This window comes from Canis aureus, chromosome 18, assembly GCF_053574225.1.
Source record: "Canis aureus isolate CA01 chromosome 18, VMU_Caureus_v.1.0, whole genome shotgun sequence".
NCBI lineage: Eukaryota > Metazoa > Chordata > Mammalia > Carnivora > Canidae > Canis > Canis aureus.
In genome coordinates this window covers 22,790,945-22,817,519 of record NC_135628.1, presented here as the reverse complement: position 1 = coordinate 22,817,519, position 26,575 = coordinate 22,790,945, and the positions used below count along the sequence as shown (strand labels likewise).

The 26,575-nt window shown below is 39.4% G+C and overlaps 1 protein-coding gene and 1 long non-coding RNA gene across 5 annotated transcripts in view; one reads left to right on the top strand and one right to left on the bottom strand.

Annotated features, from left to right (window-relative positions):
* The first annotated feature begins 1,296 nt into the window (after positions 1-1,296).
* On the top strand, positions 1,297-25,310 carry LOC144288744 (uncharacterized). 2 transcript variants are annotated; one of them, XR_013356731.1, is made up of 5 exons: positions 1,297-1,454; positions 4,867-4,939; positions 21,477-21,616; positions 22,246-22,415; positions 22,970-25,310. It is a non-coding gene; the product is annotated as an uncharacterized LOC144288744 (long non-coding RNA). The 2 variants fall into 2 exon arrangements; XR_013356730.1 differs by lacking the exons at positions 22,246-22,415; positions 22,970-25,310 and having other exon boundaries at positions 1,299-1,454; positions 21,477-22,032.
* GSDME (gasdermin E) overlaps positions 2,530-26,575 on the bottom strand; it is a 75,677-nt gene continuing 51,631 nt past the window's right edge. For 2 of the 3 annotated variants that reach the window (XM_077856501.1, XM_077856500.1), the window contains exons 7-10: positions 24,941-25,068; positions 22,963-23,158; positions 6,098-6,171; positions 2,530-3,325 (exon numbers count right to left, since the gene is read on the bottom strand). In XM_077856501.1, the coding sequence (XP_077712627.1) occupies positions 3,095-3,325; positions 6,098-6,171; positions 22,963-23,158; positions 24,941-25,068 (629 nt within the window). In that variant the 3' untranslated portion in view covers positions 2,530-3,094. Of the gene's footprint in view, positions 3,326-6,097; positions 6,172-22,423; positions 22,635-22,962; positions 23,159-24,940; positions 25,069-26,575 lie in introns of those variants that run through there. The other variant, XM_077856502.1, reaches the window with a different exon arrangement.

The following is a 26,575-nucleotide window of genomic DNA, read 5'->3' as shown; positions in this document are numbered from 1 at the left end:
AAATATGGAGGATATCTGATTAGCTTTTTAAATGCTAATAATCTTTGTAAAAAGCCTGTAATAACATTTAGTTTTTCCACCAAAATAAATATATAAATTTTTCACCTCTTCTCTTCTTTAACAAGGAAGCCCCCTAATTACTGTTTCCTCTATCCCAGCCCAAGCCATTTGGTGGCTTTCAAAGGTGATGTACTCAAGGAAAAAATGTCAGAAACAGGGAAGATTAAAATATAGGAACAAGAAAAGGCTTCTATGCTTAGATGGCATGAGATACTAGGACCAGCTAGCCAAGCAAGAGAAGCCCCGGTGGGAAAGGCAACGCCTGCTGTGGCACAGCTCGGTCCTGAGGCCTGCAGTGGAAAAGGGAGGTGGAACCATCAGGCTGGCCAACAGGTGAAGGCAACTGTACTGTGGGTGAATTAGGAAAGCTGGTTTCCAGAAAAGATACTTTGCAACTCTTTCTCAGGCTAGTTTCTGGGATTCCTTACCTCATGTTCAGAAATCACTAGTCCAGTGTACTTCTCATGTCTCCCAAAGAATTAGGTTTTAGATTGTTCATTCTTTCATCTTACACTGTCAGTTTTCTCTCACTACAGTAAAAAAAAAAAAATTACCACAAAAATTACCAGATTAAAACACAAACTCTTGGGATCCCTGGGTGGCGCAGCGGTTTGGCACCTGCCTTTGGCCCAGGGCGCGATCCCGGAGACCCGGGATCGAGTCCCACATCGGGTTCCCGGTGCATGGAGCCTGCTTCTCCCTCTGCCTGTGTCTCTGCCTCTCTCTCTCTCTCTCTCTCTGTGACTATCATAAATAAATAAAAATTAAAAAAATAAAAAATAAAAAAAAATAAAACACAAACTCTTTAAGTTGGAAATCCAACACAGATCTCAGCAAACTAAAATTGAGCCATTTCCCAGGGCCTGCCCTCACTCTTACCACAGGAGAGAATCTGCTTCCAGGCTCCTGCAGGTTGTTGGCAGATTTCATTCAGTTCCATGCTGTTGTAGAACTGAGGTCTCCACTTCCTTACAGGCTATCATGTGGACTGTACTCTTGTTCTCGAACTGACCTTCCTCTGTCTCAGAGCCAGCAGCAGCACTGAATCCTCTCTATGCCTCCTCTTTCCTGCATTTTCTTTGGCCGAGTTTCTCACTGCTCTTCTGCCTTCTAAGGGCCCCACCCAGATAATCCAGGATAATCTCTATCTCAAGGTGAAAAACACCTATGAAGTCTCTGTTTGGCATAGGGTAACATGGTCACAGGTTCCAGGGATTATTACATCACAAACACCTGAGGGACCATTATAGGCCCACACTACACTAGTTAATTGTTTCTTCCTGCATCCACTTGTGAAAGAGAAATGGTCATGGAAACATCTGAGTGAAGGGGTTATTTTCTGTGGTTCTGGGAAATATTACTGTTTTCTGTTTTCTAGGTATCTGTTTACAAATGTAAATTTACAGGTAATAATCGTATATAGTGATGAGGATACCAGTTACTTAGAAGAGCCTTTTGGAAGCCCCACTCAAGCATGCCCAGCACTACTTTTCCCACCACATGACAGTGGGGTCTGCTAAGGAGTGGCAGTACCTGGGGGGCTGGGAACACCTGTAGCAGTATAAGGCTACATCCTTTAAAACTGCAAATTTTTAAAACACAGTCCAACTGGGCAGCTGCCTGATAATTGTGGAAAAAGACAAATGCCTTAGTTGCCTGTTTGATAAAACCTAAACTTTTGGCATGTGCTGGGATAGCATCTTGTCTTTCTGCTTAAAGCCAGTCTTTAGTTTTTCTTGCTTTTGGGTTTTTTTGGTTTGACTTGTTTTCAATTTAGAGGCTAATATATACAAAATTATAATGGGAATAGAAGGGCAACCTGTCACACAACCTCTTGTCCCAACTTCTAAATCCTCTCCCCAAAGGAGCCTCTCACTGCATTGTGATACATATGTATCTATTTTTTACACAAGTAGATTCCTCTTAGGAAATCTGTCATCAACTTGTTGTTTATAAAACTTATTTCAGAAAGACAAAAAGGCATATATAGTGCCACAGTTGTAGCACAACTATTTTCATGTTTGCAGATTACTGTCCAGTTTGTTATAAGGTACGTTTTATGTTGTTGCCACGCAGTGTACAACTTTCCTTTTTTCTTCTCATGTATTATGAGTATTTGCATAAGATTTAGTCTCATTTTTAACTGAGGTGATGAAAGGGTTATTTTGCTTCATTTCTTCTGTGTTAACGTTTATTAAAATCTGAAGAGCAGAAAAGGAATAGATGATGTTGAGGTAATAAAGTCCTGAAAACCAGGTTTCCCTTTCAATACCTATTTCTCATCCTCCTTGCTCTTAAAGTTAGACCAAATTCTAGGAAGAAGTCTTAACTACTTTTTGCTAAGGTAAAGTGGTTTCAGATTCCCAGTGGATAGTAGCAATGGAATTGGGCATTTAGAGAGACAGTACAAATTATTTGTGGAAGAATTTCAAAACAATTAAATGCAAAATAAATATACACAGTTCACAGTTTCCTTTGATACAGTATCTATTTTATAAATTAAAAATCCAGAGTACGTGGGAAATCAGCATTATTCTAGACATAGAATTGCTATGTTCATTAAAGCATGACCAAAAAAAGTATGTAGCTAGACCCCTAAGGAGAGGTGTCCTGCTACTGTTTTAGTATAATTTTGTTTAGCAGAATATCTGTACCATAGTAGCATTTACAGTTCATTTGTCAATCAGCACATCTAAAACACAGACTCTTCTATAAAGAGAAATTGTCTTCCTATAGCATTCACGATTTAAAATGAATTTTTGGATCAAAGTGTCAGACTCCTTTGTTTTTGTATAATAGATAAGTGGACCCATTTTTCTGCAGAAAAAAAGTCTGACCATTTACTAGCTTAAAATTCACAACCCTCCTCCAGCTCTTCAGGTGCTGGAATCTAACTTAGAGCCCTGTTCTAGTGACCCAGTGTCTAATGAAAAAGTGTTTACTGAGTACCTGGTGGCTAAACTCAGTAGTTACTTAACAATGCTGAGAAATACCCAGCCTTGGATGACAACATGTATTTGTAATTCACATGTTATTAATGTGCTCTGCCTAAAGCACAGAGTCCATTCAGGCTTATATAAAGAATTAGTGGGAGAATGTTAGGGTCCTTCTGGGTGACAACTTTTACAGATGACTGCAGTCTTTCCAAGTTCATGTCGGCTGAGGCAAACAAACGCTGCACGATCATAAACCTTTCCATATCTTTCAGAGGAGCCAAGTCTGGGTTTTCAAGATCAGATACTCCATTATCAGAGAGAGCACGGAGCTGAAATGACACATTAAACATAATCACTTAAAAATATTACAGAAAATCCACATAGTTGAATAGTAATGCACTTCTGGATGATTATGGGGAAAAAATTGTTAAGGGTTTTTCATTTAGAGATTTAAGATATAACAAGATCTGTTTCTCCCTCTGCCTAATTTTTCCAATTTGCCTGGAGTTCTGACTGAATCCCCTTTCTGAATTCTACCTTCTGCTAGATCCCTTAACTTTAGGAGATTAGAAAATTCAGAATGTAACTTTCCCATACAGTATGTATGGTTTGATTTTTTTTAATTGATATTTGAATTTCTTATATAGTCACTTGATCTCAAATGGATAGGCACCACAGTTTATGCTTCCTGCCTTAAGAGCCTTTGTTGTTCCTTCTACCTGGAACCCTCTTCCTTCAAAGCTCTGTGTAGACCTTTTCTTCTCATCTCATTGTCCACTGAAATGCCACATCAAAAGGGCTTTTCCTATTCTGCCCTCCACCTCCCAGTCACTATTTCTGAAATTTTCTAAAATCTGAGCTTTTTAGGAGACCAGGGACCTGGCCTGTCCTAGAACACAGGCCCTCAGATGTTGCTATATTGAGAACAAAATTTTGAAATTTTGTGACAATCTTCAGTAATTACAAAGATTAGCTAATATGACTTTTACCAGGCATTGAGAACTAGATCAGATTAATGTAGAAAAGTAAGATATAAAATAAAAAATGAAATAAACCTATGAAGTATGTGTGAATTTTAATGAATCTGAAGGGAATCCAAAAGATTTCCAGAAACGTCCTGAGCGATGATAACCTTGATATAAAAGCTTACCCCAATGTCTGAAAGGCAGCATTCATTTGATAATATAATCAAAATCAGCCTTACAAATCTACGCTATGTAGATTCGCCAAATACCATTCACACGGTGTTATTACCATGGGCTTAAATCAGCCTTTGGCCAAGACCATAAACTATCAATTTCACTCCAGAAAGTGGATTAGGCCTGCTTTTTGAGCATAAACCCTACTAGCACAGCCTGGCCACAGCAGGCTCTGTGTCTGGAGTCTGGTGGATAAGTGTTGAGCAGCATCCAGCTTCCTTCTCTGAATAGCCGCCAGCCCCACGTGCCCACAGGCACTTCTAGGTATAAGATTACAGTCACCCAAAGGGTAGTGGAGCAAAATTAATACTTCTAAATCACCTTCTTACCAGTTTGGCAAACACATTACTGTATCTGCTGTTCTTCCAAAAGCCCTTCTGACAGGCTCTCAGAGTTAACTCTGGCCGACAAGAGAAGACAGGAATGCAGGTACATTTCTATACCCCATTCTAAGTAAATCCCTGTAAGAAACATGACACCCAAATTCCTTTAGGAGGCAGGAGCCTCATTGTCTTAAGAGTTGTTGATGTATCTAGGACAGATAATTTTTTCTTTGTCTATGTTGAACAACCCCCAAAAGCAGGCAAAGATTCTGTGGGTGGGTAGTTTTGTGCCAGTATGGAATACCAGACATCTTGGAACTCCAAATGTGTCCTCCTCGCTCCTTTCAGACCAACAAAGTAGAACTTGGAAGAAACACAAGATCAAATCTAACGCTGACTGCATGGAACATGACAACTAAGTGTGAGTTTATTGGGAGAGGGAATTAGCTCATATGGTCTTATGGTATTTATGTATATGTCTTCATAAACACGGTTGATGATTTTGTAAATCTTACTAAGGGTAACCTGGAAAACGCAAAGTACTCAGTTACTGCAACAGGGAGCTGGGCTATGAAGGCAGAGCTACTGCCATGCTCATCACTGTACACAATTAACCCAACTACACCACCAGACTTTACCCTTAGCTGGCCCCAGAACAGATGCTGGCATGTTTTCAAGTAGTTCAGTTTTTGTGGTCAAAATATAAGAACCCAGCATTCTTTTGGATGAGTAGAATCTGCTTTCAGTTGTGACTGGGCTCTAAATTGCTCCTTGGAATGATGCCTTGTTCGGATGTTTTTGCTATGCACACAAGAACATGGTGTTCCAAGTTCCCAAAGTCGGATGGTTAACAAATTTCGGGGTCTTGGGCTGGCACTTAATCTTAATACCTGCTTCCTAAATCTGAGGGCAGAGCTCTGAGCTTTGATCTTTATGAACCTGTATAGCATATTGGTCTTGGCTCTTAGTAACTAACCAGACCTTAAAATAATCCAGCCAGGTGTGCTCAGTTACTCTGCCCCAGGCTGAGCACCACCTGCCCCATTAGAATGGCTCTAGTCAGCCTACTGATGGTTCCTTCCATTAATAACCCAGTTTGTAATTTAAAAAGGAAAAAGATTAACTTTTGCTCTTGCCGTGACATTTTCTTAGGGCACAAAGGTTATCATAATCTGAGGTATACCTCCCTGGTGAATTTGATGCAGAGCTGAACCAAACTGATCACTAGCACTGCCATTACAAATAATACGGTGTCAGGCTCATTCCCTACAATGTTATAAACCAAACCTTGGCTAAAATTCTCTCCAAACAATGGAGGAAGCATAAGATTTGGAATCTAATGACAAGGTTGGAGTCCTAGCCCTGCAAGCTAGTTCTTTGTACAAATGCTTTACCTCTCAGCTTCAGTCTTCCTATAAGGTAGGGTGTATGATGTGATGTGGATGGCGTGTAAAGAAGTGGAGTTAGTAACAATACCTGTTTAACCTATTTTGAAGGGCTGTTGTAGGTGACAAATCCTAAAGGTGTTTTATCAGTTGTTAGGTACCCATTCCCAGATCCCCATGGAGAGGTTCCTTACCAAGTGACACAGCGTAGGAATAATCTGGAGTCTACAGCAAGCACCTAGCAAAGCGGCTACATTATCTGGCATTTCTGCAGGAGACAAAAATCAGTCAATGTCCAGAAAACAAACACAAAATCCATGGGAACAGGCCAACCTCTGAATTATACCTAATTTATATTTTTTAGTGCTCTCCCACCAGCCAGGCAGAGGATATCCTCAGTAATTACTGAATAATGAATGAATGGTGCTGAACAAGCAGCAAAAGCCTTTTAGAAAATGGATATAGGAACAAGGTAACCAGCTCTGTGTTCGCTAGACGATAGTCCAAAAGAAAGATGATCCACGTCATCTACCTTCTGACAGCCCAAGACAGTCCGTGAAGGCAGCCCAAATGTCCTCAAAAGAGCACACCTCAGGAGAAACAAGCTTGACCACTACACCATCAAGTTTCACCTGACTACTGAGTTAGCCATGAAGAAAACAAGACAACACACGTGTGTTCACTGTGAATGTCAAGGCCAACAAGCACCAGATCAAACAGGCTGTGAAGAAGTTCTATGACACTGATGTGGCCAAAGTTAACACTGATCAGGCCCAATAGAAAGAAGATGGCATATGTTTGACGGGCTCCTGACTATGAGGCTTTGGATGTTGCCAACAAAATTGGGATCATTTAAACTCAGTCTAGTTGGCTAAATCTAAGTATAAATTTAAAAAAAAAAAAAAAAAGAACATGGAATTTGGGACAAGAGCTGTGTTTGAGCTCTGCTACATATTTGGTATATGGCTTTGGGTATACCTCTAGGAGCGTGTTTCCTCTTTTGACCAACCACAGTTTTGTTTGTACAGATGTCAGAGAACATGGTAAACTATGAAGGGTTCCAATCAGGTCCCTAGTCATTTTTAGAAGAAAAATGCAATGTGGCTGGACAGAGGGCTAGCACTGCAGAGCCCCACACTAGCTAACACAAGGGGCACCAATGATAGGAGAAGTTGGTGCAGGGCTGTGTTAAGGCTGGAGGATGCACCAGAAGGGCACTGCCAAGTCCCAGGGAAAGGAAATCCAAGTCAGTGTTATTCAAAATGGATTTTAAATACCAACCAGGTATTTAACAGATATAGTTTCTAAAAGAACCCAGTCCCTCAGGAAGTAACTTTTGAACTGAAGAGGCAAAAAAAAAAAAAAAAAAGTCACCTGCTGCATTATCTGGCCCAGGGACCACTTAAAAAGTCCCTCCATCTCCTGCATTTATTAGCAGCCTTATTTATAAACAGCAGCATGTCACTGAGGCTGTGATCAAGCCGAGTACAATGAAACATAGCTATTCCCAAGACAGGAAGGTTTCAAGGAGGATGAGGCAGCTCCAGGGAATGATCCCACTTGAGAACCCCCTAAAATTAAATTTAAATGTTGTCTGTGCATTTGCCCACAGTCAACAAATTATCAAGGAGGCCCTTATCCCAGATCAGGAAGAGGGAGCTGGCAAGTATAGGTCACCTAGTGAAGGGATCACAGAACCTGGAAGAGCAATGACAAAGTTACCTGGGACATGAAGGCCTGGCTAAACCACAGTCACACATCATCTCCCCTGTTCATGCTTCCATATAATCATCACCCCCACACACACACCCTTATTCTTAAAAATACTTTAGTTCCATGTTATGCAGATGGTCACTCACTAGCTAGGAACACAAGGATGAAATAACAGCATCTGCTTTATAGAGCTTACTAATTTTACTACTTTAATTTCCTGTGGATGCAGATAATCATTTTCTCCTACCTTAGCATCTAGCAGTGCCTAAAACACAGAAGAAGCTCCTTTAGTATTTGAGTTGAAATAATGTATTTTCATTGCTCTTCCATATTCTATTTTACAAATGAGACCTGGGGAGTTCATGCTTAAGGTCACTAAGGTTAAGGAGACAGGCAAGATGCTGGGACTGAAGTGCTTTAAACCAGTTAAGCATGAAGAGGCTGGTTCAAGGTGGCAATGTAGGAAGATCCTGAACTCACTTCCAGCTACATATAGAACAATTTCCTCAGGTTAAAAAAACAACTACCAGAGCAACTCCTACACATACAGCAAACAAGAAAAAAACCAACATCTAAGCAGGTAGGAGAGGCTGAAACAAAAATCTCACCATAAACTCCACCTTGGTAAAGCAACCCGTAGTTGGAAAAGAGCACAGATCTTCTGAGAACCAAAGAGCTTAAACCCCACATTTTAAAGATATGCACTCAAGGGACCAGTTCCCCAGACACTGAGCTTTGAAAGCCACTGGGACTCATGTTCATGAGACCAACAAGGCTATAACTGAGAAGGTTCTTATAGGCCTCACACATGAACTTACCTGCACAGAGGCAGCCCTTTGAAAGGTGTGCAGGCTTTCTGTAAAAGAAGCTTATTCTCTTAAGGCAGCAATCTGAAAGACCTCTCAAAGAGAACAAGGGCGAGGCTGGCTGCCAGTGCTTACCATCTTTGCATCCTTCCCCTGCCACACTCCAAGGAGTATCTCCTGGAATGGAGGCTGTTACACAAGTCTGATGCTCTAGTTTTTATGGGTGCCAACCAGAGGACACCTCTTGATCACCTGGCTCTGGTGGCTAGCAAGCTTGAGAGTCTGGGTCCCATGGTACCATAACAAATAGACTTGGCTGACTACTACCCCCAGTCTTTCCGTGACAGAGGCCAACTATCAGGAGGGGAAGATGGCAGCCGAGTAGGAGGACCCTAAGCTTGCTTCATTCTACAAATACAACTAGATAACTATCATATCATCCTAAATATCCCAGAAATCTATCTGAAGACTGGCAGAACAAACTTTACAACTAAAGGTAGAGAAGAGTCCACAGCAAAAAAGGTAGGAAGGACAGGGATGTCGCTTGGAAGAGAAAAGACAGATTAGCATACAGGACAGCACACAGGCAAAACAAATCCTTGTAACAATTGGCTTGGAAAGCATGAGGGACCATATTTTTGTGACTTCTTATAACCAGCAGTTGCTTAAAGCCTGGAGTTTTAAAGGTCACCATGCTTGGCTCTGAGGGAGCTAGAGGAAATGGCCTACCTTCTCTCCAGGAGTAGCCACAAACAGCTTGTGGATGTACAGCTTGGAAATAGGGATGTGAAGAACACCCAGGGCACATAGTGGGGAGATTATTTGCTCATCTTGTAGCATGTTCCAGAGAGACAGGATTCATGGAGAGACCCCTGTGGGAATATAGGAACTGGCAGGTGCCATTTCCCTACCCTGCCCATTAGCTTAAAAGCAGAGCCATCTGTGGGAGCTAGCACAGTGCAAACACTTGCTTTTAACTCATTTATACCAAGCTCTCTGCTCTGGAAGTACTGCCCTTTCCAGTCACCCTTGCCTCAGGCCCAGGACAATAGGTCCCCTCTCCCAGAAGACTACCCCAAACTCCTGCCAACACTGCATCTTCTGATTTGCAAGCTTTGAGTCCTCAGTTCCAGTGATGAGAGATCTCATTCATAAGTGGATCAGAGCACACCTAGGTAAAATGTGCCACATACAGACTAAAGGCCAAATGCTGCCTACAACAGGCAAAGAGAGCTTCTGCAAATGACTGGTCTGAAGGATAAAGTGGCCAAGACACACTGGAGACACCCTTGGAAGTGCCAGGCCTTGGGGAATAGGGGACATTACATTGTAGGCCACTACAGGTCCTCTTCTTCATAAAGCCCTTACCCTCAAGAATAGGAGACATAGCTAACTTTCCTAACACAGAAAAACAGACACAGAGACTTAGAGAAAATGAGAAGACAGCAGAATTTGTCCAAAATGAAAGAGCAAGACAAGGCCATGACCAGAGATCTAAGTGAAACAGATACAGTAACATGCCGAATAAAGGATTTAAAGCAATGATCATAAGAATACTCACTGGACTTGAGAAAACAGTGGAGGATATCAGTGAGACCACTAATACAGAGATAAGGAATAATAGAGATAAAGGGTTCAATAAACAGAGTGAGAAACATGCTTGATAGAATGAAGAGCAGGATGGAGGAAGCACAGGAACAAATTAATGACCTAGAAAACAGAGTAATGGAAAGTAATCAAGATGACAAAAGAAAAAAAAGAATTATGCAAAACAAGAATAGATATGGGAACTCAGTGACTCCATCAAACATAATAACATTCATATTATAGGAGTCAACAGAAGGAGAAAGAGGAATGGGGGCAGATAATTTATTTGAAGAAATAGCTGAAACCTTTCCTAAAGCATGGAAGGAAACAGATATCCAGGAGGCACAGAGAAACCTCAGGAAAAGCAGATCTACATAAAGACCTATTGTAGGACAGCCTGGGTGGCTCACCGGTTTAGCGCCGCCTTCAGGCCAGGGCCTGATCCTGGAGACCTGGGATCAATTCCCAAGTCAGGGTCCCTGCGTGAAGCCTGCTTCTCCCTCTGCCTGTGTCTCTGCCTCTCTTTCTCTCTCTCATGAATGGATGAATAAAATCTTAAAAAAAAAAAAAAATCCTATTGTAATTAAAATGGAAAAATACAGTGATAACTTAAAAATATTAAAAGTGGCAAGAAAAGGAAGACAGCTACATACAAAGAAAACCCCATAAAGCCATCAGTGGATTAGCAGAAACTTTCCAAGCCAGAAAAGAGAACCATGACAGATTCCAAAGTTCAGAATGGGAAAAATGGCAGCCAAGAATACTCTATCTAGCAAGGCTATTCTTCAGAGTAGAAGGAGAGAGAAAGAATTTCCCAAACAACTAAAGGAGTTCATGACCACTAAGCCAACCCTGCAAGAAATATTAAAGGGAACTCTGAGTGGAAAGGAACAACCAAAACTTAAAGAGTAAGAAGGTAGAAAACACAAAAGCACTGAAAAATGAATACTTCATGAATACTAGATTGATGAAAAATCAATCTAGGAACAAAATAAAGGATGTAAAATATGACACCATATAACTAAAACATGGGGATGGGAGGAATAAAAAATGGGTTGAAACTTAACCATCAATTTAATGTAGACTGCTATATGCAGAAGATGTTATACCACAAATCAAAAACAACTAATGAATATGCATAGAATTAAAAAAATCCAAGTATATCACTAATGAAAACCAGCAAACCATAGAAGAACAAGAGAAAATGTTCAGAAACCACAAAATGAGTTTTTAAAAAATGGCAACAAATACATGTCTGTGAATATTTTGGAATGAGGGAAGTGCCTGGGTGGTTCAGTCGGTTAAGTGTCCAGTTCTTGATTTCAGCCCAGGTCATGATCTCAGGGTTGTGAGATTGAGTCTCACATCAGGCTCCACATGGAGCCTGCTTAAGATTCTCTCTATCCCTCTGCCTCACCTCTCTCAAAAATAATAATATTTTGGAATGGAAAAGGACTAAATGCTCCAATCAAAAGAAATAGGATAACAATAGATTCAAAAAACAAGACCCATCTATATGCTGCCTACAAGAGAGTCACTTTAGACATAAAGACACCTGCCAATTAAAACTGAGGGGATAGAGAAACATTTATTACGCAAACGGATGTCAGAAGAAAGCCAGAGTAGCAGTCCTTATATCGGACAAAATAGACTTTAAAACAAAAACTGTAAGAGACAAAGAAGGGCACTATATGATAATAAAAGAGATAATCCAACAAGAAGATATTACAGTTGTAAATATTTATGCACCCAACGTGGGACACTCAAATACATAAAACAGTAAGTAACAAACATAAAGGAATAATAATAATAATAATACAATAATAGTAGGGGACTTTAACACCCCACTTACATCAATGGACAGATTGTCTAAACAGAAAATCAACAATGGCTTTGAGTGACACAATGGCCCAGATAGATTTAACATATATTCAGTGCATTCTATCCTAAAACAGTAGAATATACATTCTATTTAAATGCATGTAGAACATTCTCCAGAACAGATCATATATTAGGCCACAGAACAAGCCTTAACAAAATTAAAAAGATCACAGTTCACTGTGATGAATTAACAGTTCATCACCATGCATCTTTACTGACTTCAACATTATGAAACTAGAAGTTAACAAGAAAAAAATCTGGAAAGACCACAAATACAAGGAGGTTAAGCAACATGTTAAAAAATGATCAGTGGGTCAACCAGAAAATGACAAAAGGAATTAAAAAATACATGGAAACAAATGAAAATGAAAACACAGTGGTCCCCAAAACCATTGATGCAGGAAAAGCAATCGTAAGAGGGAAGTAGGCCCACCTCAAGAGCAAAAATGTCAAATAAACCACCTAATCTTACACCTAAAGGAGCTAGAAAAAGAAGGACAAACAAAAACCTAAAGCCAGCCGATGGAAGGAAATAAAGAGTAGAGTAGAAATAAATGATATAGATAAGAAACAATAAAGCAGATCAATGAAGCCAGGAGCAGGTTCTTTGGGGGGAAAAAAAATCAATAAAACATAAATCACCAGCCAGACTTACGAAGAAGGAAAAGAGAAAGGGCCCAAATAAAATCACAGATGAGAGATTAGAAATAACACTGCAGAAATACAAGAGAATATTATGAAAAACTGTATGCCAAACTGAACAACCTACAAGAAATGCATAAATTCCTAGAAACATATAACCTACCCAAACTGAAACAGGAAAAATTAGAAATTTGAACAGATTATCAGCAAAGAAATTGAATCAATAATTTTAAAACTCCCCCAAAAAACCAAAAGTCCAGGACCAGATTCACAGGCAAATTCTACCAAACATTTAAGGAAGAGTTAATATCTATTCTTTTCAAACTATTCCAAAAAATAGAGAAGGAAGGAAAACTTCAATATTCACCCTATGAGACCAGCATTACCCTGGTAGCAAAACCAAATGAAGACACCACAAAAAAATGAGAACTATAGGCCAAGATCTGTGATGAATCCTCAACAAAATATTAGCAAACCAAATCCAACAATACATTAAAAAAACGGTTCACCAAGACCAAGGATTTATTCCTAGGTTGCAAGGGTGGTTCAGTATTTGCACATCAATAACATTACACATAACATCAATAGGACAAAGGATGAGAACCATATGATCATTTCAACAGACACTGAAAAAGCATTTGACAAAGTACAACATCCATTCATGACAAAAACCCCCAACAAAGTAGGTATAAAGGAAACATACCTCAACATAATAAAGCCCATTTATGAAAAAACCACAGCTAACATCATCCTCAATGGGAACAAATTGAGAGCCTTTCCCTAAGGTCAGAAACAAGACAAGGAAGTCCTAGCCACAGCAATCAGACAACAAAAAAATAAAAGGCATTCAAATCAGCAAGGAAGAAAGCAAACTCACACTCTTTGCAGATGACGTGATACTATATACAGAAAACCCGAAACACTCCATCAAAAACACTGCTAGAATGGATAATCAAATTCAGTAAAGTGGCAGGATACAAAATCAATCTACAGAAATCTGTTGCATTTCTATATACCAATAATGAAGCAGCAGAAAAAGAAATTAAGAAAACAATCTCGTTTACTATTGCACCAAAAATAATTAGATACCTAGGAATAAACCTAAACAAAAAGGTGAAAGATTATACTCTGAAAACATTGAAGACAATAAAGAAATGGAAAGATTCCACGCTCATGCATTGGAATAACAAATATTGTTAAAATGTCTATACTACCCAAAGCAATCCATAGATTTAATGCGATCTCTACCAAAATTCCAGCAGCATTTTTTACAGAATTAGAACAAGCAATCCTAAAATCTTTCTGGAATCCCAAAAGACTGAATAGCCTAGGCAATGTTGAAAAACAAAAGCAAAGCTAGAGGCATCACGATTTCAGATGTTAAGTTATATTACAAAGCTGTAGTAATCAAGTGATGCCTGGGTTGCTCAGGTCAGGATCTTGGGGTCCTGGGATTGAACCCCATGTAGGGCTCCCTGCTCAGCAAGGAAGTCTGCTTCTCCCTCCCTCCCCCTGTGCATGCTCTCTCACTTACTCTCTCTCAACTAAATAAATAAAAATCTTTAAAAACAAAACTGTAGTAATCAAAACAGGATGGTCCTGGCACAAAAATAGACATATAGACCAATGGACCAGAAGAGAAAACTCAGAAATAAGCCCACAAATCTATGATCAATTAATCTTCAACAAAGCAGGAAAAAATATCCAGTGGGAGAAAGACAATCTCTTCAATAGATGGTGTTGGGAAAACTGAACAGCAACATGTAAAAGAAGGGAACTGGACCACTTTCTTACACAAAAATAAACTCAAAATGGATTAAAGAGCTAAATGTGAGGCAGGAAACCATGAAAATCCTAGAAGAGAACACAGCAACTTTTTTCTAGGAATTTCTCTTGAGGCCATAAAACAAAAGCAAAAATAAACTGTTGGGACTACATCAGAATAAAAAGCTTCTGCACTGTGAAGGAAACAAAAAAGCTAAAAGGAAACCTATGGATAGAAGATATTTGCAATGATCTGATAAGGGTTAGTATGCAAAATTTATATAGAATTTCTGTAATTCAACATCCAAAAAACAAATAATCCAATTTAAAAATGGGCAGAAAACGTGGACATTCCCCCAAAGAAGACATACAGATGCCAAGACACATGAAAAGATGCTCGTCATCATTCATCATCAGGGAAATGCAAATCAAAACTACAATGAGATATCACCTCACATCTGTCAAAATAGCTAAAATCAACAACACAAGAAACAACAGGTGTTGGCAAAGATGTGGAGAAAAAGAAAGCCTCCTGCACTACTGGGAATGCAAACTAGTGCAGCCACTGTGGGAAAACATATGGAAGTTCCTCAAAAAGTTAAAAATAGAACTACTCTACAAGCCAAGAATCACACTAGTGGGTATTTACTCAAGAATACAAAAGCACTAATTCAGAGGGATACATGCACACCTATATTTATAGCAGCATTATTTACAGTAGCCAAAATATGGAAGCAGCCCAAGTGTCCACAGATAGATGAATGGGTGCAGATGATGTGAGATGTTTATACACATACACAATAGAATATTAGCCATAAAAAGGAATGAAATTTTGCCATGTGCAAGTACATGGATGGAGCTAGAGAGTACAATGCTAAGTGAAATGAGTCAGTTAGAAATAGACACATACCATATGATTTTAATAATGTGGAATTTAAAAAACAAAACAAATGAGCAAAGGAGAAAAAAAAAAAAAAAGAGTCAAACCAAGAAACAGATTGTCAACTATAAAGAACAAACTGATGATTACCAGAGGGGAGGTGGGGATGGATGAAATAGGTAATGGGTATTAAAGAGTACACTTATCATGATGAGCACTGAGTAATATACAGAATCGTTGAATTATTATACTATATACCTGTAGCTAATATAATACTGTATGTTAACTATAATGGAATTAAAATTCAAAAGTTAATAAAAGATCAAAATTTTAATTCTAAATAGTAGAAAAATACTACACAATAATTTGTTGAGGGATACACAAGATATAAACTGTGACATCAAAACCTTAAAACATGGAGGAGGAGGTAGTAAAAATTTAAGGCTTGAGAATGCATTTGAACTCTCATGGTTACCAACTTAAAATAGACTATTATAGGCGTGCCTGGTTGGCTCAGTCAGTTAAATGACGTGGTTCGGCTCAGGTCATGATCCCAGAGCCCCAGAATCAAGCCCCGCCTTGTGCTCCCTGCTCAGTGAGGAGTCTGCTTCTGCCTCTCTTTCTCTGCCCTACCCCTCCACTCATGCTGTTCTCTCTAAATCAATAAAATCTTGAAAAAAATAAATAAAATAGAAAAAAATAAAATAGACTTATAAAAATAAGTTGATACATGTAAGTATCATGGTAACTACAAAGCAACAACCTATAGTAGATACACAGAGAATGGAATCTAAGCATACAACTACAGAAAATCATCAAATCACAAAAGAAGAGAGCAAGAGAAGAAAGGAACAAAAACTACAAAACAACCACAAGACAAATTTTAATGGCAATAAGTACACACGTATTACTATTAATAACTACTTTAAATATAAATGAACTAAAGTTTCCAGTCAAAAACCATAGAGTGGCTGAATGGAAAAAAAAAAATAAAAGATCTATATGTTGCCCACAAGAGACAAACTTAAGATGTCAAGACACAGACTGAAGTTGGTAAAAGGTATTCCATCTAAATGGAAACCAAAAGAAAGCAAGAAAAGCTAAATTTAAAATAGACTTTAAAACAAAGAGGGATCCCTGGGTGGCGCAGCGGTTTGGCGCCTGCCTTTGGACCAGGGCGTGATCCTGGAGACCCGGGATCGAATCCCACGTCGGGCTCCCGGTGCATGGAGCCTGCTTCTCCCTCTGCCTGTGTCTCTGCCTCATTCTCTCTCTCTCTCTGTGACTATCACAAATAAATAAAAATTAAAAAAAAATTAAAATAGACCTTAAAACAAAGATTGTAATAAGAGAAAGAAGTGCATTATATGATGATAAATAGATCAGTGGGAAAAAGCCAGTACAAGAGAATATAACACATTTATGCATCCGGTGTAGAAGCACCTAAATATATAAACCAAATACTAACAGACCTAAAGAGAGAAATACACAACAATAGGAAATAGAGAATTTAATACTTACCAGGGATAAATCATCCATACAGAATATCATCAGGGGAAACATCAGCCTTAAACAATACACTAAGATGGCCTTAACAGATATATACAGAATATTCCCTGAGATAGATCATGGGTTAGTCCACAAAACAAGTCTTAATAAATTTAAGAAGACTGTGATTGGAAAAGATGCTTAATAGGATTTCAGTGCTGTAAAACTAAAATCAATTAACAGAAGAAAAATAGAAAAGTCACAAATGTGTAGACATCAAAACTACTCAATGATCAATGTGTGAAATAAGAAATCAAAGGAGAAATCAAAAGGTACCTTGAGACAAATGGAAATACAACATACTGAAACTTACTAATTAGATGCAGTAAAGGCAGTTCTAAGAGGGAAGCTCATGGCAATAATTGCCCTTAAGAAATATGAAAAATCTCAAATACATAGCCTAACTTTGTAGCTGAAAGAACTAGGAAGAGAAAAATAAACTTAGCCCAAATTTAGTAGAAGGAAGTAACAAAAGAGCATAGTGGAAATAAATGAAATAGAGACTAGAAAGACCAATACAATTAAGAGCTGGTTCTTTGAAAAGATAAAATTGATAAACCTTTAGCTACACTCACCAAGATATAGAAGACAAGTAAATAAAATCAGAAATGAAAGAGAAATTACAACTGATAGCAAATACAAAGGATCTTGAGAAACCAACTCCAGTACATCAAGAATTGCTGTGGATAAACATGATTCAGCAACTTTTCCTTTGTATTTTAATCTTGCGTTTCTTTTTTTTAATAAATTTATTTTTTATTGGTGTTCAATTTGTCAACATACAGAATAACACCCAGTGCTCATCCCGTCCAATCTTGCATTTCTTGAACTCATTCTAATTAAAAACAATATATTAGTTAATGAATACAAAATGAAGGAAAAATTATAGATATGCAAGCCATTCGAAGGTCATGAAAACAGTTGAACAACTCTACACCAACAAATTGGACAACCTAGAAGAAATGGATGAATTCCTACAAATATACAACCTACCAAGACAGAATCAGGAAGAAACAGAAAATCTGAACAGACTGATTATAAGTAAGGATATTGAATCAGTAACCAAAAATCTCCTAACAAACAAACGCCCAAGACCAGATGGCTTCACAGGTGAATTCTGTGAATCATTTAAAGAAAAATTAAGGGATGCCTAAGTGGCTCAGTGGTTGAGTGTCTACCTTTGGCTCAGATCGTGATCCCAGGTTTTTGGGATCAAGTCTCACATCAGGCTCCTTGCGGGAAGCCTGCTCCTCCATCTGCCTGTGTGTCTGCCTCTCTCCCTGTGTCTCTCATGAGTGAATAAATAAAATCTTTAAAAAAATTTTTTTAATTAAAAATAAAAGTTAACACTGGGGCACCTGGCTGTCTCAGTTGGTAGAGCACAGGTCTTAATCTCAGGGTCATGAGTTCAAGCCCCACATTGGGCATAAAGCCTGCTTAAAAAATAAAAATTAATACAATTTAAAGGAAAATAAATACCATTCCTTTTCAAACTCTTGGAATCCCTTTTTCAAAGCCAGTATTACCATGATAGCAAAACCAGACAAGGAGGCCACACGAAAATTATAGACCAATATCACTGATGAACATAGATGCAAAAGTCCTCAACAAAATATTCACAAACTGATTTTAACAGTACATTAAAAGACTCATACACCATGATCAAATGGGATTTATTCCAGGGATGTAAGGATGGCTAAACTTCCACAAATCAATCAACATGATATACCACATTAACAATATTAAGGATAAAAATCATATGATTGTCTCAAAAGATACAGAAAAAGCATTTGATAAAATTCAGCATCCATTTATGATAAATAAAAACGTGTCAATAAAGTATAGAGGCAATGTATCTCAAAATAAAAAGGCCAAATATGACAAGCTTATAGCTAACATCATACTTAATAATGAAAAGTAGAATGCTTTTCCTCTAAGATCAGAAACAAGACAAGGATTCCACTCTCACCACTTTTATTCAATATAGTATTGAAAATCCTAGCTAGAGCAATTAGGCAAGAAAAGGAAATAAAACACTTCCGAATTGGAAAGGAAAAGGTAAGACCATCACTATTTACAGATGACATGATACTATATATAGAAAATAAAGACTCTCCCCCCAAAAAACTGTTAGAACAATTTAGAAAAGTTACAACATACAAAACCATGATACAAAACTCTTGTGTTTCTACACACTAATGAATGAGAAATCCATTTATAATTACATCAAAAAGAATAAAATACCTAGGAATAAATTTAACCAAGGAGGTGAAAGACCTATACACTGAAATCTAGAGGACACTGATGAAAGAAACTGAAGACACAAATAATGGAAAGATAATCTGTGCTTATGAATTGGAAGAATATTGTTAAAATGTCCATACTACCCAAAGCAATGTACAGATTGGATGTAATCTCTACCAAACTCCAAAGGCATTTTTCACAGAAATAGAGCAAACAATTCTAAGATTTGTATAGAACCACAAAAGATTCCAAATAGGCAAGGCAATCTTGAGAAAGATGAACAAAGCTGGAGGGATCATACTGTCTTATTTCAAACTATATTATCAAAGCTGTACTGATCAAAACAGTACAGTATTGGCATAAAAACAGACATATAGATTAATGGAACAGAATAGAGAGCCCAGGATATAAACCTATTTGGCCCATTAATTTATGAGAAGGAGCCAGAAATGTACAATCAGGAGAGGACAATCTCTTTAGTAAGTGGCACTGGGAAAATTGAGCAGCTACATCAAAGGAATGAAATTGGATCACTATTTTACACCATACACAAAAATTAACTTGAAATGGTTCAAAGATCTGAACACCATAAAACTCCTAAAAGAAATCAACAAAGGTAGTAAGTTCCTTGAGACTGCGTTTGGTGTCAAATCCAAAAAAATCATCCACCAACACCAAAGGTAACAAAACCAGAACTGAGTAGGGCTACATCAAACTAAGGAAATCCTGCACAGCAAAGAAAACCATCAACAAAATCAAATGGTAACCTATTGAATGGAAAAAAAATGTTTACAAAAAGATAATTCTGATAAGGTGTTAATAACCAAAATATAAAAGGACTCCTACAATTCAAAAGCAAAAGGAAAAAAAAAAAAACATCTGATTGAAATGGGCAGAGGATCTGAATAGACATTCTTCCAAAGACGACTAATAAGTGGCCAAAAGGTACATAAAAAGGTGCTCAATGTTCCTAATTATCAGAGAAATGCAAATTATAATCACAATAAGATATTACTTCATACCTGTTAGAATGGCTATTTTTCAAAAAGGCAAGAAATAACAAGTGTTGGTGAGGATCTGGAGAAAAGGGAATCCTTGTGCACTGTTGGTAGAAATGTAAATTGGTGCAGCCACTGTGGAAAACAGTATGGAAGTTCCTCAAAAAATTAAAACTGGAACTGCCATATGATCTAGCAATTCCACTTCTGGGTAATTTTCTGAAGAAAATAAAAACACTAACTGGAGAAAAATAGATAAGCACCTCCACGTTCACTGCAGCATTACTTAAAATAACTAAGATATGTTAGCCACCTAAGTGTCCATTGATGCATGAATGGATAAAGAAAATGTGGTATGTATCACAATGGAATACTATTCAGCCATGAAAAAGGAAGGAAAGAAGGAAATCTTGTTATTTTGACAACATGGATGGACCCTGAGGACACTATGCTAAGTGAAAGAAGTCAGGGAAGAAAAAAAAAAAAAGAAGTCAGGGAACAACAAATAACATATGATGTTACTTATATGGAAAGAAAGAAAGAGAGGGAGAAAGAGAGAGAGAAAAAGAGTAAGAAAGAGAAAAGAAAGAAGAAAGGAAAAGAAGAAAGAAAGAAAGAAAGAAAGAAAGAAAGAAAGAAAGAAAGAAAGAAAGAAAGAAAGAAAAGAAAAAAAGAAAAAAGAAAAGAAAGAAAAGAAAAGAAAAGAAAAGAAAAGAAAAGAAAAGAAAAGAAAAGAAAAGAAAAGAAAAGAAAATGAATGAACAAGCAAGCTCATGGACATAAACAACAGATTGAGGGTTGCCAAAAGCAGAGGGCAATGGGGAGGGAAGGATGGAAATGGATGAATGTGGTTAAAAGTGCTAACTTCCAGGGATCCCTGGGTGGCGCAGCGGTTTGGCACCTGCCTTTGGCCCAGGGCGCGATCCTGGAGACCTGGGATCGAATCCCACATCGGGCTCCCGGTGCATGGAGCCTGCTTCTCCCTCTGCCTGTTTCTCTGCCTCTCTCTCTCTGTGTGACTATCATAAATTAAAAAAAAATTTAAAAAAAAAATTAAAAAAAAAAAGTGCTAACTTCCAGCTATTAAAAAAAGTGAATCATGAACATGTAATGTACAGCATGATTTCTGTAGTTAACAATACTGTATTGTATATTTTTACAGAAAATTGTATTTTATTGTAATTGTAAATTGTATTGTATATTATACAGAAATTGTATATAATTTCTGTAGTTAAAGAATACTGTATTGTATATTTGAAAGCTAAGAGGAAATATTAAAAATTCTCATAAGAAAAAAAGTTCTAAGAAAGATTTGTAACTGTACAAATCTGTGATAGATATTAACTAGACATGTTATGATTGTTTTGCAATGTATACAAATATGGAATCATGTGATACTCCTAAAACTAATGATGTTGTATATCTATTTTATCTCAATTTTTTTAAAGTTAGGCACTATAAAGCTAGTAGTAACTGGTGTTATTATTTAGAAAGCTGCTCTTTGTTCCAGCATTTTCCCTAGGTTCTAAAGAGAGAAGACTGTTTTCATAAGAGGGAAAGGTCAACTCAGAAGGGCCGAGGATTAGCAGGAGCACTAATGGAAGAGCTTTACAATGAAGGAGCTGATCTGCCCTGTGCAGTGACTGACATGTAAATGAGATATCAATTCTGAGAGATGCAAAAGGGCATTGTTGGTTCAGAAACTGACTGGATATTTTCAGCTGCACTAGAAGATTTCACTACCTCCAAGTTTCCAGCTCAGAAATAGCAAATGAGTCTCAGGTTATTTGTTAATTCCCAGTGACTCCCTATCTGCAAGGTTGCAAGAGAATTTGAACCTGTGTCCAGGTTTCAAGGAGCAGGAGACTCACGCATTCATGATGTCAGACACATACTGCATATTTCATATTACTGAACTAGCCTATTGACAGAAGTATGTCAATAAGTAATAGGGTATGTGAAGAAAAGACCCTTCACAAGCTGGAAAACTCTAGCCAGTGGATTAGCCCCTGATAGACTGTATTTAAAGATCCTAAAAAAATAAAAATAAAAAAATAAAGATCCTAGTACACTGATGTTAACATGGAACGGGTTGGGGGCGGGGGGGGACATCTCCATTGGTGTTCCACAGGCCTCTATCTTATGTCCTATCCCAGCTACAACTTTTATCCGTGATTTAGCACAAGAGCGTGCATTCATCAGCATGTAGAGCTGGAAGAGGGATCCTCTCTGATTAACTTTTTGAAAACTGAAGATCTCCTTGGCCTCTTTCTCTATAGTGCTGGGGAGGAACTGTGAATGCATCATGAACTCAAAACCTCAAGTAATACCACCATGAAGGGAAGTTGTGGGGACAAGGACCCTGGGCTGATGTGCCAGGTCTTGCCTTTCCAAGAAGGAACTGAAAGCCCACACAGAATGGCTACCTTCTGATACCCCAGACCCTCTGGTATGGTGAATTCTGGGTGGCCGTGGTAGAGGAGTGGCAGGGTGGGGTCCACTGCTAGGTGATAACTTCGTGGCCACGCCCCAGGGAAGGCCATGTCAGGACCAGTAGAGAAGCTGGGTTGCGGCTGGGCCCGGTATCCTAGTGCAGCAGGATGCTTTCCAGTCTCCTTCCCCAAATGGCCACAAAGTGGCCAAGAAGTTTGCAGAGACGATCAAAACACTAGAGGAGAGAGCAGTTGCCAAATGAAAGCCACTGCCCCACAGCAGTGTCAGGGCTTAAGTGTGAATCATAAGGCTGTGTTTGAAGCTGTGTTTGTCTTCCTGCCGGCAGACAGCCCTCCCTGGAGGGAGAGAGACATGCTCTCAGAGAGCAGAGGAAGCTGGTGTCACACAAGTCTATGACTTTTCATGACAATCATAAGCTTCCTCAGCCTTCCACTTATCCTCCCTGTACTGCTGAAAGGGAGGGAACTACATGTACCAAATCTTCCACAATAATAAGCAAAGCAATTTCAAAGCAATAACAGCATTTCTTTCTTTTTCCGTACCTGCTAGTGCACTGACCAAGAAGTAGGCCGTAGAAAAGAGCTTCTGGTTGCTGATTGCATCCTCCTGGTCTGGACTCCCGCCCTGTACTCTGTAGCCCACCAAGTTCAGGAAAGCCATGAGGTCCTGCTGCTGCGGGGGCTTCAGCTCCCCCGGTATTGCCAGTGGGGGCGACAGACCGCTGACCACATCGTCACACTGCGGGAAGAGGAGAAAAAAGACAGATACATTAAAGCCAAAGGCCAAGCTAAGCCTCTGCCCCATGACACACAACTGCTTACCCTTCCACCGTCTCCCAACTAAAGCAAAACCCTACATTCTTTTCTGTTTTGAAATTACTAGTCTCTCATAAGGAGAGAGTAAACAGCCTTGCCTGGTACTATTCTTTCACAGAGAAGGGAAAAGGGATGCAGGAACTACAGATAGAACCTTCCAGGACAAGTCAGGTTGGACCAGGGACCAGGAACAGGTGGCTACACGCAGAACTAAGGAGGGGAACATAAAAGCATTGTCCCATCATGGTTCTGCAGCTTTAAACTTGGCACACCAGCAGCCCCCAGCCACATTCCCAGCTGGGCCCGAGGCAGCCTCATCCATCCACATTGGGCCCACTGGGAGGTAGGTGGCCCTGCCAGGGAGGGTCACTTCAGCCAGCTCAGTACCACCTAGGGAGCTCTTCTCCATTGTAACTTACACATCAGGTGCGTTCACAGATGAGCCCACTGGCCCCCACCAGCTGGGCAGCTTGCTTCTCCCACACCTGACAGGGCAACTGACATTCTTTCTAAAGGGTACTGGTCTGAGATTTCCCTCTTGGAAGGAGCTATTTTAGGAAGTATAAATCAGTTGGTTTTTTGAAACATTTGTGTTCACCCTGGAGTTAACACACCATCCTGTGAGCTTAGCATCCTCCAGAACACCCAGGTGTCCCGGACTGTTGGGCTATTACAACAATTGCAGGTTCCATCACTGGCAGCTAAGCTCTTTTGGCACAATCCAGTTTCAAGAGGGAAAAATAACATGAATACTCTCCTGGAAACCATAAAGCATTGAATCAGAAAATCAGAGTTCAAAACTCTGAATAATGGGAGGGAAAAGAAAAACAAAGGAAAAACTCTCATCTAAATCATCTTAATAGTGCCCCAGCCCCCTTAGCAAAGAATACAAAGTCTGGCAGGTTGGCAGCTAGCATGTCCTTCACCATTTGTACGACTAATAGTTAAGGAACTCAACCTCCCCAGAAAACACTTTTGCTACAAAACAGAAAAACACAAAGGCCTGCTTTTTAATCTATTCTAAATAGAATAAATTTACTTACTGGACTCTACCAGACAGCCTCCTTGTAGTGGGGTTGAATAATGCCCCCCCCCCTCCAAATTTCAGAGTATGACCTTATCTGGAATAAGAGTCTTTGCAGATATAATTAAGGTAAGGATCTCAAGATGAGATACTTCTGGATGGGAATGGGCCCTGTATGCCAATGATGAGTGTCCTTTAAGAGACAGAAAAGGAGATGACACTGGGAAGACAGAGACTGGATCAGTGTGGCCACAAGGCAAGGAGCATCAGGAGCCACCAGAAGATGAAAGAGGTGAGGAAGGGCTGTCCCCTAAAGCCTGTGGTTGAGAAGCATGGCCCTGCTGACACCTCAGCTCCAGACTCCTGGCCTCCAGAACTCTAAGATAATAAATTTCCATTGTCCTAAGCCACAGAGTTTCTAGTAATTTGTTACAACAACCCTAGGGAACCAATCTACCATTTGATTTCTGACATCAGCCACTTTTCTTCAGTTAGAAAACTAAGGACCTGGGAGTAAAAGAAAAAAAAAAAAAAAAGGAGGCTTTAAGGTTTAAAGGAGGTGGGGAAATTGTAAATAGAATTTTATCCCAGCTCACAGCCTGATCTCAAGAGGTCTCACCTGTCCACATCTCCCAAAAACCCAGGTGGAGATGCTCTGCCTCAAGATATCTTTGGTCTTACCACTTGTTCCAGGACCACAAGTAATTCTTCATCAAACAGGACCGCCTGGAGGACGTCGCTCAGCGCTGTCTGTTGCTGTTCGGGCAGCTCCACAAAGGGGTGGAAATTCTTCTCCAAGAGCACAGTCGCTATGAAAACAGCAGAGCACACATGGCATCATGACTACGGTGCTGTCTCAGAACAAGGGACAGCAGACTTTGCTTTTTTTTTTATAGTCATTGTCCTCAGTTCTTTCACAGACACTTCAGGAGCACGACCAGTCATGGAGCTCAAGTTAGACACGGAGTTAGTGACCACCCTGCAGTTTTTCAATAACCAGTCAAACTACTTTAAGAAGAAAAAACTAGGACGGAAAGAGAAAATAAAGAGGGCTGCCCAGATTTGTTTCAGACTTCACTCTTTTTTTCTGATGAGTCGCTAAACATTAAGTCTATTTTCTGGAAAAGTCTAATCAATTATTTAGACTCCTCTTTAGCATGATTTCTATAGAAGTAAATTATCAAGGCTGAATTACTAAAACATCAAGTCAGTACTTTTACAGGGCTTCACAGCTACATGAATTCCAAAGTCCAGTATTTCTTATGTCCTTTCTTCTTCATGCAGATTTTTATCTTTTAATATTTAATGCTTGCTTCTCAAGTGCTGGCACCCTATTTTCATGGCAAACACAGCCACTCCGCTTTTCCCACTCATTATTCTTCACCCATTCTGGAGGACGGGCACACTGGCCCACCTGGCTAGTTTATGCACATCCTCTGCAGGATGCTTGAGGCTCTCTCCTTAAAATATATATTTTTTAAGACATTGAAACACTTCTAGTAAATTAAGCCCAGTGGGGATTTAAAGGCAAGGTTTGATAAACCACAGCTTTCACATGCAGGGATGCATACTAATACATAGCATACTACACCTCTGCTGATGGCAAATTCCAGCACACAGTTGTCAGCCCCATGGAGAGAACGGGTCACATCAGTCACTGACATATTCAAATATTTCCCTATGAACACAGCTAGGGAATGCCACCTCAGCCTGGAGAGAAGAGCATTCCTGGTTGGTCTAGGGTCTGAGAGCACAAAGGCTTGCTGGCCCCCCACCCTATTTCTGCTTCACAGACCCAGCCATCCCACTCCACCCCAGCTGACTAGAATGGCCAACTGACAGGGTGGACTGGTGGGAAAAGAAATTATAAAGAAGCTGCAGCCCACAAACTATCGTGTCACTTCCCTGTAGCACAGTTCAAGGCTAGAGGGCCGCTCTGCTGTGTTTCTAACCCACAACAGTGCTTAAACGGCAGCTGGAAGTTGCGCTCAATCATCAATCTCAAGGAAGCAGAAGAAGGGCCTGTGGCCCTGCATAAGATGTGAAAGCCCCGTCTGAAGATTGCGCTTTCCCTGCCATTTCTTCCAACACTACCATTTTTGTTAGAGAAACAGAAGCATCTTCTGGTTTGGGACTCACTGAGGACCCCTACGTGAGAATCTTCTTATCTTGCCAGCCAGACCATATTCTGAACTAGCTCTTAGCTCCTACCGATTCTGTGTTTCACCTTCTCCTTGCCCATTTCCTCTTCTGCCGCATACTGCACTCCACACCCTGCCCATGCCACCACAAGAAAAGCCAACTTTTTAAAACACA